Source organism: Felis catus, chromosome A2 (assembly GCF_018350175.1).
Source record: "Felis catus isolate Fca126 chromosome A2, F.catus_Fca126_mat1.0, whole genome shotgun sequence".
Classification (NCBI taxonomy): domain Eukaryota; kingdom Metazoa; phylum Chordata; class Mammalia; order Carnivora; family Felidae; genus Felis; species Felis catus.
This window is the reverse complement of record NC_058369.1, coordinates 7,869,464-7,884,913: the sequence shown is the minus strand read 5'-3', so window position 1 is coordinate 7,884,913 and position 15,450 is coordinate 7,869,464. Positions and strand designations below refer to the sequence as shown.

The following is a 15,450-nucleotide window of genomic DNA, read 5'->3' as shown; positions in this document are numbered from 1 at the left end:
GCACAGTTTGGCTTCGGAGCCAAACAGCTCACCAGCACCAGGGGGAAAGGAACTCGGGCTAATTTTCCATGGCTCCCCAGAATCCGGAACGGTGCCAGCACACAGTAGGTGCTCAGTAAACACCGGGTGACTGACTGGGCACTGGCTAGTGCTGGAGTTCAGGTTACAACAAATGTCAGCTGACTGAGCCAGCAAGAGTGCACTGAGTCCGCTGTACAAACCCATGTGGGAGCCCCTTGGCGTTAGGTGTCACGGAGCTGAACCCAGGTCTGGCCTGTAGTGGATGCTGTTGGGGTTCGACCCAGATCCCCTTCACTGACCAGTGCACCTGTCCTCCTGGGTGGGTGCTGGGACTGTTGCTTACAAAGACTCACAGCTGCTCTGTTCTCCAGAAAACTGCTCTTGCCCCTACGGGAGCTACATGGAGGCGGTAATGCTGTCCCCTCTGGGGACCGCCCACAGTGGGGTACAAAAGTCCCGCACTCTTGCCTCAAGGTGGGCTCAACTCTGTGGCACTGTTGACACTCCAGAGCTCCCTGTGGAGTCAGGCGGAGGCCAGATTCTGAGGCCACCTCCTTGCTTAGCTTCTTCCTCTCCTGCTTCCTTCACTCTTGCTCTCCTGAGAGTCTCATAAGCCAAGTATGCCTGGATTATCATTTCAGACTGCCCCAACGCCCGGTCCTTCTCTGGGCCCCAGGAGACTCCCGCCCCTCTCTAGTCCAGTGTCTGCTGAGACCCTACTCACTTGGGCCAGGAGCTCTTCTTGGTTGGTCTTCACCCCAAAGCGGGGGATGCTGGAGTCACTCAGGCTGCTGCTATGCATCAGCTTCTTCACCCCCGTGATCTGAGACATGGGCTGGAATTGCGGCCCAGGGGGCGGGGGCTGCTGGGAAGGTCTCTGGCGGGGAGCTGGCTGTTTTTCTCGATCCTTCATCGTGGGTGATGGAATCTCCACTTCATTCTGCTTGTCTGGAGCAGATGGAGGAGAGACAAGCATGAGACTCCCACAGAGACCCCCTCATCTGGCCCTCACTTCCCCTGGGCTCCCCACTGTGCCCTGGGAAGGCTCACGCAGGAGGGCAGACCCCTTCAGGATGTCATGCTGTTGGTTCCTTATAGGCTGGAAACCAGAGGGGAGGGAGGAATTCTTCTGGGAGGTGGTGGGCTGGAGCAGGGACCCTGGGACTGGCCCGGAGCATTGGGGTGGCCCCAGTCTGATAGCCAGGTGTGACAAGGGGGTGGCACGGGAAGTCAGGAAGCAGGTTGAGGATGCTGGAGAGAGTAGCTGCCTGTCCTGTAGAGGCAGGGGAACTTCTAGGGCAGGGGAGACACCTCCATGGTGACTAAGAGTGCTGATCGGGGTGGACAGCATGGGGAAGAGGGAGGGAAGGGTAGTCTCTGGCTCCATGAGCCCCACCCCCACCCCACCCCTTTAACACCAGCCTGCCTGGGGGGCCAGCCCCAGGATCCCTTTTCCTAAGCTTTCAAGGGCTTCCAGAGCTGAACCTGGGCCACCCATTGTGACCTGGGGCCCTGCCAGTCAATAACGGGGCCTAATAGGGGTTATTTGCATGCCATGCTCCCATTGGCTGGATCTCAGAACTCTGCATGGCCACACCCCCATTGGCGGGAGTATTTGAAACTCTGAACCCTTCTCTTGGGCTTGGCGCAGGGCGGTTCTCCAGAATTTGGAAACCTTTGGTGATAAATTGAGAAGGTAAAATTATCCTGAATTTGGGGGGGGGGGCATATCTTCAGCTTGGGCTCTTGGATAAAGAGATTAGGATGAGTTGGAGGTCCCCATGAGCTTGAGGGTTCTAATGAATTTGAGGTACTCTATATAACTGTATTAGGTATCAAAAGTCTGTGTGTGTGGGGGGGGTCCTACTGACTCTGAGGGTCATATCAAGTTGGGTGATTCTCCCGAATTTGGGAGACCTTTCAGCTTGGAGGGTTTTGAAACTTTGAGGGGATCTTTTATGAGTTCTTAAGGACAGCCGTTCCCTTAAGTTTGAGAACCCTACCGAGTTTGAGCATACCTCTTGAGTTTGAGGGATCTCCTGAATTTGTGGGGGGAAATCCAAGTTTGGATAGTCTACTGAATTTGGGGAGGCCTTTCAGCCTGGAGGCATTTAAAGTTTAGGAATTCTATTTGAGTTTGTGGGGTTTTGGGGGGTCTTGAGTTTGAGAGTTCCGTTGTGGTCCCACTGAGTTTGGGGGGGCTTTTCTGCTTGGAGAGATTTTTTTAATGTGGAAGTTCTATAAAAGTTGACATCCCTCTGGGCTTAGGGGCATCGTGAGCATGGGAACGCTTGAGCGTGGTAACCTTGATCTTTAGGGAGTTAAGAGTCAGGGTCCCTTGGGCAAATGTGGGCAATGGGACCTGCGGTCTGGGGCAGCCCCCTCCAATTCAGGCGTGCAGCCTCTCCCCGCACATACAAGCGGTGCCTTTCACTCACCCAGGAATGTGGTGGAGATGTACTCAGAGACCTGGTTTCCTGACCTGCTCATCTCTGACAGGTGTGTGAGTTCACGGTTTAACATCCTCTTGAACTAAGGTGAAGGAGGCAAGAAGGAAGGAATGATGGGGAGACAGGGCAGCAGAGGGTGGAGGATGTCAGCCCCTCCCGAGAAACTTCTGAAGACCCCATGAGTCCTTCCAACTTCTCTGCTCAGCCAACAGAGCCCTCAGCAAGCTGCTAGAGGGGAGGGGTCAGCCCTTCCTCTCCTCCCAGGTCTGGAGGGGGGCCCCAGGCTTGGAAGTCAGGACTCAGCATACCCCTCCCTTCCTGAGGAAGGGGGGCACCCCTCCCCAGACTTCCTCTTCCTCCAGCCCAAAGGAGGAGCCAGAGGGGCACCTGTGGAAGGGAGGGGCTCCCGCTTAACAGTGAGCCAATAGGGTGTCAGGAGAATCCCGTCGCCATGGCGATGGGAGTCTCCTTAGCAACTCCCCCTCCAACCAGCTGCTGAGCTGGGGGAAAGTAGGGGGGGGGGGGCAGGCCGCAGGCCCCTTAACCCTTGCCTTCCCAGAGCTACCCTGGCCCACGTCTTCCCAGATATGGACCCCACTCCCAGGGCGTCCAGGCCCCCAGCTCCCAGCCCAGTTTGGAAGGAGACAATACAGTCTCTCCTTTGCAGGAGAGAATGCAAGTTCTGGGAGAAGAGAAGGTTTGGCAGGGGCAGGGGAGAACAGTGAGCTGAGGAAACCTTGTTCGGTCATCCAGGGGAGGGGGGTTCCCATCATAGCCCCCTCTCCCCCAGTCTCAGGAGGGTGGACAGATGCACAGATGAGCAGAGGATACCCCGAACCAGGCTTGGAGGTCCCTCCTGGTCCCCCCAAGCCACCTCACACAAGTGTCTGCTGTGACATTGTGTAGGGAGGAGAAAGGGCATTGGTTCCCCGCCCCCAAGCTCCACTGAAGCACCCCCAAAGCAGGAGCAGACTCCATCCAGAGAGGCAGGAGGGACACTTGATGGGAAGGGTGAGCCCACACAGCCCACACCAGGATGGGGCACTTACTCCTCCTAGTGCTGCAAGAGACACGTACACAAGAAGGACCCACAAAGTCACACAACCACACACAGAGTCACAGACTACCATCTCACACGGCTCTGCACAGCCACAGACACACAAATCAAGGGACACACACGATCAGGCAGTCACAGACACTTGGGGTCACATGCCCCAGAGAAAACACACAGCTCTGGGTTCACAAACACGTCCCAACATACACCACCACAACCAGAGCCATGTGATCTCAGAAAGGGCCACACTGTGACCCAGGCAAATAAGCATATGGTCAGACAGCCCTGCACCGCTGTAGACACATACACACGTGAGTACCGACACACCCAGCAAGAGACCCACATCCCCAGCCACCTGCTATCCCCACCCAGCCCTGGGCCACACACAGACACAGACAGTCACAAGGCTTCATGTCCAGGCCACACACGTGCACAGCCGCACACACCCGCCCAGACCAGGGGCTTGAGGATCCAAGGTGGGAGGGCTACGGCCGAGTCTCCCGCCCATCCTCCACCCCGACTTCCCCTACCTGGTCCCACCAGCCCACCAGCCACGGCTTGGAGCAGGTCTCACAGAAGAAATCCACCAAGGGCATCTTGGAATCTTAGCCCCGCTCGGGGCTGCCGCACACAGAGGCTGGGCTTGGGGAGTCCCGGGGTTAACAGCCACTGTGGGTTTGGTGGGGGGGGGTTCAGGGCAGGTGGGCAGTGCAAGCGGGAGCCGCGGAGGGGCCTGGGCCGGCCCAGCGGGGCTGGGGGCTCCCCTCCCCTCCGCGCTCCCGATAGCAGCCCTGGTTACATGGTCTGCCAGCCCCTGGCCCTGATGGGCCCCCCCGCGGCAGTAGCTGGAGGTGGCCTGGGACCCCTGCCCATGGGGGGGCAGGGCTAGGGTCCCGGGAGGTGGCTTCGGAGGCTCTGGGCTCCGTGTGCGCGCCTGTGTGTGTGCGTGTGCGTGCTCACTGCAGCACTGGCAGGCTGCATGCGACGTCAGGTGGTGCCGGGGGTGGGGGGGGGCGTTAAAGGGGCATCGGAACCCACGGGCCTGAGCCAGGACCCAGGTGGGGCTGCCGGGGAAAGGCAGGGAGGCACACACATCCCCGACAGGACACGTCCCTTCCAGGGACACACCCAGAGACAAAGACACACGCCCAGACAGTCCACACACTCACACACACCGAGATGCACCTTCTATACCAACACACGCACTAACACACACCACACAGTCACAACTCTGAAGTCCAGCCCTTTCGCAGGTATACAGCTGAGTACACGGAGATAGGAACACCTTCAGGCACAGCCCTCCCAAGAACACAGACTCACACCCAGACACGGAGACACACACCTGGGGACACACACCCAGATATGCTGCACACACTCCACACACCCACGGGCACGCTTTCAGACAAACACAAATACCATGTGGCCTTGGACACAAACATACCCTGAGAAACCCATAAGCAAATGCTCGCATCATACCCACAACCACACACACACATCATTTGCAGGAACACAACGGCAAACCTACATTTAGAGACAGTCACATTCTCAGAGGCTCGGCACACTCTCAGAGACACAATCACCCTCAGACGGGAATGTTCCCAGACAAACCTCCACCCACAGGTATGTGCACCACCCCCAACGCAGACACCTCCACCTGTATACTCATTTCCTGATAGGCATCTTCCCACGCGGGCTACCACCGTGCCGCACAACTCCAGGAAACATCATTCATGCCGCCTGTTTTCCTGGATGGTGTCCTCTGGAGTTGTGCAGTACACAGACCGCACAACTGTACATGGAAGCCTTGCACCCTCTCCTGCAGCCCTGCAAGTGCATGCATGTGTCTGTGCACACACGTGGAGTCACAGACACATGGAGATACACACTCAGATTCATACCTAGACCAACTCACACTTGTAAACATACATACCCCTCTGGCACAGCCCCACACACTTACAATCTGGTATAACTGCTTGTGTGTGCACCCATACATCCTCCATACAGACACATCTGCACACTACTCGTGACGTACCCTCTTGGAACATCCCCTCACACCCTGTCTTGTGCTGCAAACGTGTAGCCAACAAATTGACAGCCACACAGACCCACAGTCACACACACACACACACACACACACACACACACACACACACACCTGTAGACTATACAAGCATTGGACAACCCCCTCAAGAGAGATGGCAGCCTGCATCAGATGTACAACCAGGCACATATACCCCCACGCACTAGGCTTCCCCCACCCCTGGGGGAAGTCAGAATCTGCTAGAACACGCAGCCCTAGCGTTGGCCCTGCTTAGGAATGGGCCCCCACCCCAAAGGCCCCAGTTCACACATTGGCCCCGCCCCAAATGTGTCCTCCCGCTCAGGTCCCGCCAGCAGTCAGCCCCACCCCACAGGCCCAGGAAAGGGTCCCCTCTCATTGGCCCCATCCAGATGCTGGCCCCGCCCATGGGTGGACCCGCCCGCAGATCCCACCCAGCGGCTGGCCCCCATCCTCAGGCCCCGCCCAGGGGCTAGTTCCGCCCTGCCGGCTGGGGGCCTCCTCACCTTGTGAGATGCCATCTCGCTCACGGAGCGGTAGGTCTGCATGGTCTCCAGCTGCTCCAGGCACCAGTCCAGCTCCTCCAGTGTCTCCCGGGCCAGTTGTTGACATGTCTCTTCTGGAGAAGGGGCAGCATGGGTGGTGACCCAGAGGCCCCAACCCCGAGATGATGGGGGTCCACCAAATGAGTGGGGGAAGGGAGGTAAGACAGCCACCACCACCCCCAGGTGAGGGGTCCCCCACTGGAGCAGCAAGAGGGGCCCTTTCCCACCCCCTGGGCTTTGTTACCTGACAGCGTGGCCTTACAGACGGGGGTTGGGCCGCCCAGCGGGGACCGTCTGCAAAGAAATGGGGCTCCAACATCAGCCTGTGTGCCCCCAGATTCCTGCCTCCCCTCTCTATGAATAATGCCACCTTTCCTTTTTCTGAGCGCTCCCTGTGTCCCAGGCATGCCACCATGTGCTCAGCCTGCAGCCTCTCTCAGAGCCCCCATGAGAACCCATTTTACAGATGAGAAAACGGGCTCAAGGAAGCGAACAGGCTTGCTCAAGACCACACGGCTGATCAGCGGCAGGGTCAGGTCCTATGTCTCCAAAGTTCCTGCAACTCCCAGAGGGACTAGCAGCTCTCAGCCAAGCGCCTGCCCCCGAATAATCACTTCTATTTAGTGAGCACTTACTATGTGTTGGGCAAATGTTCTCACACTTTCTATGTATTATCTTCCAGACTCCTCACAGCAGCATCTATTGGAGGCGCTATTAAATTCCCATTTTATGGAGGGGGAACAAAGGCACCACAAGACGCTATTTGCCTGGAAAGTTGGCTTTGGGGCCGGGAGTGGCCCCAAGGCTGTGGCGCCTGGCTACCCTTGGCCTCACCACCACGTGTCTGGACCCCTTGGTCTTTATTTTTAAAAGTTTCTGTCTTAGCCATTCAAATTGCAATGGTTTGCTGGCTCAGAGGGAGCTGCTGCCTGAACAGAGGCTCAGAGAGGTCAAGTTCCTGCCTGAGGGCACACAGCAGAGCTAAGAGTTGAACCCAGGTGTGCGTGGCCTCATGATCATGAATGTTGGGGCCCAGCCTTGACTTACTTGTTGCTGGGAATGGGCACATTGGTCAGGAGTGAGAAGTTGCTGCGAACACTCCGGAGACTGGCCAGCACCTGGGACGGAGGGAGAGCCAGCGGTGAGGAGAGGGAGCCACCCGGAGGAGCTGGGGCTAGGTCCCTGTGTCCAAGTGTGGGGGAAGGTTGGAGCCCCTTCCTTTCTTAGGGGAGGGGTCTTACCTGGGCGAAAGGTGTCACAATGAGGTCCTCAGCGTGCCTGCAACCAAGGACAGGGGCAGGTCAGGCGTCCTCACTGTGGGACACCCCCGGGCCTGGGTGAAAAGGGGCTGGGGTGCCAGAGAAGCAACTCTCTATGGGGGTTGGGCTGAGGGTAGGCTGGGAGGTGGGTTGGGGGCCTCCAACAGGTGAGGGGAGAGGGCGCTCACACCTCCCAAGGGTAGACACCCTACAGGGGCTGGTCTTGGAGGGAACGGTGGCCAGACAGAGGAGCTCAGGTGGGTGGGCAGGGAGGGGGTGTGCAGAGACAAAGGGGGCTGCCATAAATCCACTGCGGGGGGGGGGGCTGGTGAGAGCAGTGGATAGGAGGGGATGGGGAGCAAGAGGAGTTAAGGGAGCTGAGGTGGGTACCTGGATGGGTAGGGCCAGGGCTGGAGGATCCAGTGAGAGGGGAGGGGGCTGAGCAGGTCTGGGGGTGCTCACACCTTAACAGGTGGTCGTGATAAGGGGGGCTGCTTTAGGGAAGCCTGGAGGGGGGGGAAGGCAGAGGGGGCTCAGCCGAGGTGGATGCTCTGTGGGAAGAAGTGGCAGCGGGGACAGACTGAGGGGGGCCAGGCCTCAGCTGCCGATGGGTAGGAGTGGGCTTGGGCAGGTTCGTGGGCAGGGACCGCAAGGATGTGGGTGCGGGCTGGGCTGGAGGGAGGGGCTCACCGTAGCTGAGTGGGGGGCAGAGATGGGGCGCACCCTCAGACCTCGCTGGGTGGGCATGCTGTAAAGGGACCGAGCCCTCGATGTGGGCAAGGGGGCTGTTTACTTTTCACTGGGAAGGAGAGGTGGCAGGGGGCTTAGGCGGTGTCCCCATTCCCTGCTGGCAAGGGCAGCTTGTGTTGGGAGCAGGCCTGGAGGGTGAGAGTGGGGTGCTCACGCCTCGCTGGTGACCGACGAGTTCCGGGACATGGTTTTGGGTGACATGTCGTAGTCACTGTCCGAGCGGTACAGGAAGGACTCCCGGCGCTGGCTGATAGCCCCCCCGGCGTGCAGCACGAGGCCCGGGCTCGCCTGCGAGTCCAGGGGGCTGCGGCCAGGAGATGGCGTGGGCCCATTCTCCGCCTCGAAGCTGCAAGGGGGTGGGCGAGAAGAGCGGTCAGGGGGGCTGAGATGGCACTGGGGGGGGGGGTCGCGGAGGAATAAGGGTACCGAGGACATTCCTGGTAGAGACGGGGGACAGGAGGTTGCAGAGATGACAGAGCGATCGAGTGCCTTTGTGAGCCAGGCTCTGTGGAGGTGCCGGGACACAGCAGTGACTGAGACGGACCAGCATCTGTCCCTTACGGAAATGGCATGGGAGGGCCAGACTGTAAACAGGTTAGCCTAGTGGCCGTGCACACCCCCAAAAGTGTGGGGATCTTTTTGGCTCTACTCTTTCCTCACTGCCCACGTCTATTCAGAATCCGTCCACTTCTCACCCCCTCCTCGGCTGGCCCCGCTCATCGGTGGCCTGGACCAGCGCCTTTGTCTCTGCCCTGCTCCCTGGTTCCTGTCCTTGCCCCTCAGTCTGTTCCCCTCCACAGCCACCAGAGAGCCACATCCCTCTTCTGCTCAGCCCCTTCTGTGGCTCCCAGCTCACCCAGAGCAAAAGCCAAAGTCCTCACTGAGGCCCAGGTGGCCCCGCCCCAAGACCTCCGGGTCTCCCCCTCACTCACTCTACTCCGGCCTCCATGGCCTCCTGGCTGCTTCCTAAACATTCCAGATGCCTTCCTGCCTCAGGGCCTCTGCACGGGCTGTTTCCCCTGCCCAGACCTCCAATGGCTCCTCCGGCCGCCTTCAGGCCTCCGCTCAAATGCTGTCTTCCTGGGAGGCCTCACCTGACCAACACATCTAAGATCTGAATCTCTGCCTTACTATTTCGTATTTACCTTTCCTTTCAAAAAATAACCGCTACTTACCTGACATATTCTATATCTTACTTCTTTGCTGTTTGCCTTCCTTTCTAGAACTAAGCTTTGCAGAGCAAGGATTTTGGTCTTCTTTGTTCTAGCCTGTGGGCCAAGAACACGGCCTGGCACACAGTGCACACCCAGTAAAATGTTTACTGGATGAATCACAAAACGTGTGAATGAGTGAATATGTGAACGGGGTTGTGCCACGCAGAGACTGGAAAGGGGAGGCAGGCCTCTCTCAGGAGGTGACCTGCGAGCAGGGCCTGAAAGATGACAAAGAGCAGGCCATTGGTCAGGAGGGAGGAGAAGACACTCCAGGGGGTGGGAAGAGCAAGTGCGAAGGCCCTGTGGCAGGATTCAGGTTTTGTTTGAGGACCAGCAAGGAAGCTGGTGTGTCTGGAGCGGAGAGAGACAGACTGTGACAGAGACACGGCGACACCGAGGGCAAGAGAGCGAGGCCCCAGCCTGGGGTCACCGGCAAGACGCTCGGGAGGACTCAGGGAGATGCTGGCTCTCCTAATTCCCAGAGGTGTGACTGGGGTGAAATGACTGAATTCCAGTTCCCTAATCCACAAAATGGGGACAACTGCCACCTTCCTCAGGTCATCCAGGCGACCAGTGTTGACACAGGTAAAACGCTCAGGAAGCATCGGCCCCACACGCGCCACATGGGCAGGGAACTCAGCAGTCGATATGCAGAATTGGTGGGGAACCGCATGCCTGCAACTTACTGTGTGGCCTCGGGAAGGCCACTGCCCTCTCTGGTCTGTTACCCCGTCGTCAAAGTGAGGGGGTTAGAAGGGTCAGCAGACTTCAGGCTATGCTCTGGTGGGTGCAAGGGAGTAGGGGAAGGAAATGGAGCCCTCCCCTTTCCAGTCCTACCTAATGAGAGTCAGCGTAAGATTTTATTTGAATGGTCCCTCTGCTAAGAAATAAGTCTGAGGGGCGCCTGGGTGACTCAGTCGGTTGAGCGTCCGACTTCGGCTCAGGTCATGATCTCGCAGTTCATGAGTTCGAGCCCCATGTCGGGCTCTGTGGTGTCAGCGTAGAGCCCGCTTCACATCTTCTGTCCCCCTCTCTCTCTCTGCCCCTCCCCCACTGCGTTCGCTCAAAAATCAAGAAAGAAAGAAAGAAAGAAAGAAAGAAAGAAAGAAAGAAAGAAAGAAAGAAAGAAAGAGAAAAAGAAAGTCTGAAATCCCCTAGAGTAGCACAGTGAAACCAGCATCTATGGATCTATTAACCTTTTTCTCTGGGCCAGTCCTGGGGTAGGAGTACGGGGAGGGACTTCGTTGACTCCATTTTACAGATGAAGAAACTAAGGTCAGAGAGGAGAATGATTAGCTCTGGGTCACGCAGCGAGAGCATAGTGGGGCCAGAATTCAGTCCCAAGTCTTGTGACTCCTCAGACGGAAACGTGAGCTGCCGCCCTCTGCCTACTCAGCCCCCATTCGAGCACATTCCTACCATCACAGCAAATGTTCGCAGGAGCCAGGCAGCTGACACCCAGAGCAGAGTGGTGCTGGGGGACCCCCCAACAACCAGGTATTCCGATTTTAGGAGAGAAATCAGACATTTTTAACAGTCACAAATTCAAACTTCTTTTAAAAACAAACTTTGGAGGGGCGCCTGGGTGGCGCAGTCGGTTAAGTGTCCGACTTCAGCCAGGTCACGATCTCGCGGTCCGTGAGTTCGAGCCCCGTGTCAGGCTCTGGGCTGACGGCTCAGAGCCTGGAGCCTGGTTCCGATTCTGTGTCTCCCTCTCTCTCTGCCCCTCCCCCGTTCATGCTCTGTCTCTCTCTGTCCCAAAAATAAATAAACGTTGAAAAAAAAATTTTTAAAAAAAAAAAAAAAAAAAAAAAAAAACTTCGGGGGGCGCCTGGGTGGCTCAGTCGGTTAAGCGTCCAACTTCGGCTCAGGTCATGAGCTCACGGTCCGTGAGTTTGAGCCCCGCGTCGGGCTCTGTGCTGACAGCTCAGAGCCTGGAGCCTGTTTCAGATCCTGTGTCTCCCTCTCTCTCTGACCCTCCCCTGTTCATGCTCTGTCTCTCTCTGTCTCAAAAATAAATAAACGTTAAAAATAATAATAATAATAAATAAATACATACATACATACATACATACATACATAAAAACAAATTTCGGGGCACCTGCGTGGCCCAGTCGGTTGGGCATCCAGCCTCAGCTCAGGTCATGGTCTCATGGTTCGTGGGTTAGAGTCCCACGTCAGGATTCTCGCTCTCTCTCCCTCCTTCCCTCTCTCCCCCTCCTCCCCTATCCGTACGCGCTCTCTCTCTCTCTCTCTCTCTCTGTCAAAATAACTAAAACTTAAAAAGAGTAAAATCGTGAAAAAACAAAGGTAAAATAACCAGTGTTGGTGAGGATGTGGAGAAACGGCAATACTTGTATTGCAGGTGGGAACGTGAAATGGTGCGGTTACTACAGAAGACGGTCCTTAAAAACTTAAGTATAGAATTACCGTGTGATCTAGCAATTCTACTTCTGGGTACACACGCAGAATTGAAATACTAAACACTAAGAATCGAAAGCAGGACTCAAGCAGATATTTGTACGCCAATGTTCAGAGCAGCGTCATTCAAAAGAGCCAAGAGCTGGAAACAACTCAAGCGTCCTTTCCTTACCTTACTAGGTATAGAGCGGCGGTTTGGGAAGGTGGTGACATTCTGGAGATGGGTGGCGGTGACAGTTGCACGACAATGTCAGTATACTTAATGACACTGAAATGCACACTCAAGAAATGGTCAAGTGGATAAGTTTATGTTATGTAGATTTTACTACAATAAAAGACACTCATACGATGTAGACAAAAGGAGTGAATTTGGGGTGCCTGGGTGGCTCAGTCGGTTGAGCAACCGACTTCGGCCCAGGTCACAATCTCACGGTTCATGGTGGGTCCGGGCCCGGCATCAGGCTCTGCGCTGACAGCTTAGAGCCTGGAGCCTGCTTCAGAGTCTCTCTCTCTCTCTCTGCCCCTCCCCCACTTGTGCTCTCTCCCTCTCTCAAAAATATTTTTTTTTAAAGGGTGAATTTTACTATATGTTCATTTTTAAAAAGTAAACTAAAAAAAACCCCCTTAAGATGGAAAATTCTTAGACCATGAACTTGGGCCTTTGATGATAATGCTCACTTACTGAGCACCTGCTGTGTACCAGGTACTAGGTTAGATCCTTTTAGGTATATAGCAATATTAACAAGATGCTTCCTGAATATTGGCCGTGTGCCTGGCATTGTCAGAGTGCTTTATACACCCGAACACAGTTGTGTCCCCCACCGCCTCTGTGAGTTGTGTTCACATCCCGGCGCAACAGGGGAGAGTGGGGCACAGAGGGATGGTAAGGGGTTGGCGGCCTCGCTGCCTGAGAACCATGTCCTGTCTCCCTGGGCACAGCCTGGATTTTTTGGCTCTACTGAGTCCCACGGGGGAGGAGACAGGAACATACTTACGTACTGAGGACCCTACCCTGGCCCCGGACACTGAAGACAGTTTAGGGAAGGTGAGACCCAAGTCCCAGAGTGGGCCCGACCGGCATCAGATACTGTAGCCCCAGGGGCTCCGCTCACGTAAGCAGGAGCCCAGAGGCCACGATGGGAAGAGGCTCCCTGGGGCCCTGCTGTTTGTGCTTCCAGGAGCTGATGTCCCCCGGGCTTCGGAAGGGCAGAGGGGAGGGCATCGGGCCTGTTGAACTGCGGGCTGAGTGTGGGTGTATGTGGGCGTGGGGTCTCACCTACCCTCCAGGATGGCATGCCGGTGCTATGTGGAGTCACCCTTCCCTTGTCTGCCACTGCTCAGGGTGGCCCAGAGTCAGGCTGGAGGCTGCTCCAATCATGTCCCGGCAGGACCCTAGGCCATTAAGCGGAGTCGAGGGTAGCCAACAGGCCTTGACATCACAGCCACATGCCCAGACACTCCATCATAAGGGAAATAACCTGCCTTTCAGACAGGTGACCACTTGGTGGCCTTCTCCGGTTGAACTTGCCTCTTGCCTCCACCCCTCCGGGGCCCGTAGGCCTGCATCACATCGGGTCTCCGGAGGACTGTGCAGCCCAGGAGCAGACCAAGGCTTCAGAGAGTTTCCGCTGCAGGGGCCAATGGGCAACAACAAGCTGGGAGGGGGCCGGCAGGGAACGGAGACCGGTCCCAGTTGATAAAAATCATAACAACAACAAAAGCAGCCAACTGCCATTAAGTGCCATGTGCTAGGCGCTGTGCTCTGCCTGGACGTGTACCAATGCTCCATTTCCAAGAGAAGTAAACTGAGGTGCAGACGGGAAAGAACCACTTGACTAGTACTAGAAGGACTTAAACCTGAGCCGCCAGGCTACAAACCTGGACGCTCAATCAGCCCGTGTCCGTCGATCTCCCCGGGCAGGCCTGGCGCCTCCCCGGGCTCCCTGCCCCACTGCACCTGACTCCCTCGTAGGAGGCGCCAGGCAGCCTTTATGGAAAGGCCTGGCATTTGCTTTGTGAAGGTCATACGGAGGTTGAGGGCGGGCGCGTGGTGCCAGGTGACATGGCCGTTTGTAGGGCCGGGTGTGCACAGAGGGTCTGTGCCTGTGTGGGTCAGGGTGTATGTGTGCTCAGGGCACCTGTGTGTGTATAGATCTCTGCGTGGATTTGTACGTCCGGGTGTGTCCGTGGGGTCCGAGTGTCCACGGTGCCTGCACAGATCTGTGTGTGTGTCTAGGAGTTTGTGTGACCTTGTAAGAGTGTACCTGTGTGCCACACATGTGCCATGACTGTCCCTGCCTCCTGAGTGTGTGCTCCCGCGTGTGGCTGTGTGCAGGTGGGAACCAGGCCTGCGTGTGTGCTACGGGGAGAGTGCGTTCCTGTAACGCGAGACTGACTGTGCAAAGCCAGGGTTTCTGTGGCCCCCATGGGTCAACTGTGAGATTCTCTTTGTGTCCCCACCGCCTCAGAGACCCACGCCTTGCACAGTAAACACAGACCCCCCGATTACCCCGTGTGTGGGTGGGTGGGTGCGTCTGTGTTTGTGTCTGGGTGTGTCTGGCTTGTCTGAAGGGATTGGTAGAGGGGAGTGAGAACGAGGTGGGCGTACCCTGAGAATTTTCTCTGCTCCAGCACTGTCCAGTTGATTCTAAACAACCCCCAGGAGTTCCAGCAGGAGCTGCCCCCCTCCCCCACCCCAGCTTGGTTTTCAGCCTGGCAGCCCCAGCAAGGAGGGGGTGGGTAAGACTGGAGGCACTGAGCAGAGCAGGGCCAGAGGGACCTGGCTCCAGGCCGGTGGCCTGGGAGTGGAGCCCAGGTGACGCTGGACACCCATAGCTGGTACCAGCATGAGTGCCAGAGACCCAGGTTTAGGGGCACAAAGAGGGTGAAGGGATCCCATCTCAAATAGGAAGGGGGCAGGACCTCGCACTCCTTTTGAGGGCTATCACCTGCAGGAAGCCGACAGCAGCACTAAGAATCTGGGGGCTGGAGAAGGGGGTGGGGCTGCAGGCAGACCCTGGAAGCCACTTTGGGGACTCCCCAAGGCCCACTGGGCACCCTCTACCCCCCCCGCCCCCCCCGCCCCCCCCCCCAGCCAGAGCCCTCAGTGGCAAAGGAGGGAATTGGCCCCAGGCCACCCACCTGACAGGTCTGTCTGGAGGGTGCCAACAGGTGTCCTCGTCGCTGAAGGAGAAGTGGGCCAGGGACTCAGGGCCCTCGGGGGGCAGTGTCAGGTCAGGGGGCCGGGGCCTTGCCCGAGGCGCTGTACCCGAGCGCATGGGTGCCAAACGCTGTCGGGGCGAGCATGAGGACGGCGGCACGGTGGTGTGGCGTTCACTGTTCACAGGCCCGAGGTGTCTGTGGCCACCAGCGGCACCGCCTCCACACCCGCCCTCCCGGTGACCCCCCCAGGGACGGGCCCCGGGCGATCGGGTGTCTCTGGGTCCCCAGCGCCTGGGAGGGCTCCGCTCCTGCCTTCTCCTGTGGAACTCGGTGCACACTTCCCACTTGCCCCCCTCCCCCCGGGCCTGCGGTGGAGGGGGGGCAGGCTCCCGATTCCTGGGCTCGGGCCCCGGCCCCCCCCCCCCAACCCCCGCCACGCCTTGTCCCTGGCCCCGCCTCCCTCCCGAATGACGTCGAGCTGGGCCCGCTGGAGCCCTCTGAACGCAGCGCGCCCC

The 15,450-nt window shown here is 57.5% G+C and overlaps 1 protein-coding gene and 1 long non-coding RNA gene across 7 annotated transcripts in view; one reads left to right on the top strand and one right to left on the bottom strand.

Moving 5' to 3' along the window:
• PDE4A (phosphodiesterase 4A) overlaps nucleotides 1-15,450 on the bottom strand; it is a 44,820-nt gene that overhangs the window by 7,889 nt on the left and 21,481 nt on the right. For 4 of the 6 annotated variants that reach the window (XM_019817453.3, XM_023245276.2, XM_011289052.4 and 1 more), the window contains 7 exons: nucleotides 8,293-8,484; nucleotides 7,371-7,407; nucleotides 7,177-7,247; nucleotides 6,374-6,423; nucleotides 6,091-6,203; nucleotides 2,460-2,553; nucleotides 746-969 (listed from right to left, as the gene is read on the bottom strand). In XM_019817453.3, the coding sequence (XP_019673012.3) occupies nucleotides 746-969; nucleotides 2,460-2,553; nucleotides 6,091-6,203; nucleotides 6,374-6,423; nucleotides 7,177-7,247; nucleotides 7,371-7,407; nucleotides 8,293-8,484 (781 nt within the window). Of the gene's footprint in view, nucleotides 1-745; nucleotides 970-2,459; nucleotides 2,554-4,055; nucleotides 4,487-6,090; nucleotides 6,204-6,373; nucleotides 6,424-7,176; nucleotides 7,248-7,370; nucleotides 7,408-8,292; nucleotides 8,485-14,914; nucleotides 15,277-15,450 lie in introns of those variants that run through there. The other 2 variants (XM_011289058.4, XM_003981857.6) reach the window with 2 other exon arrangements.
• On the top strand, nucleotides 6,153-7,017 carry LOC109494266. Its single transcript, XR_002148984.2, has 2 exons — nucleotides 6,153-6,287; nucleotides 6,812-7,017. It is a non-coding gene; the product is annotated as an uncharacterized LOC109494266 (long non-coding RNA).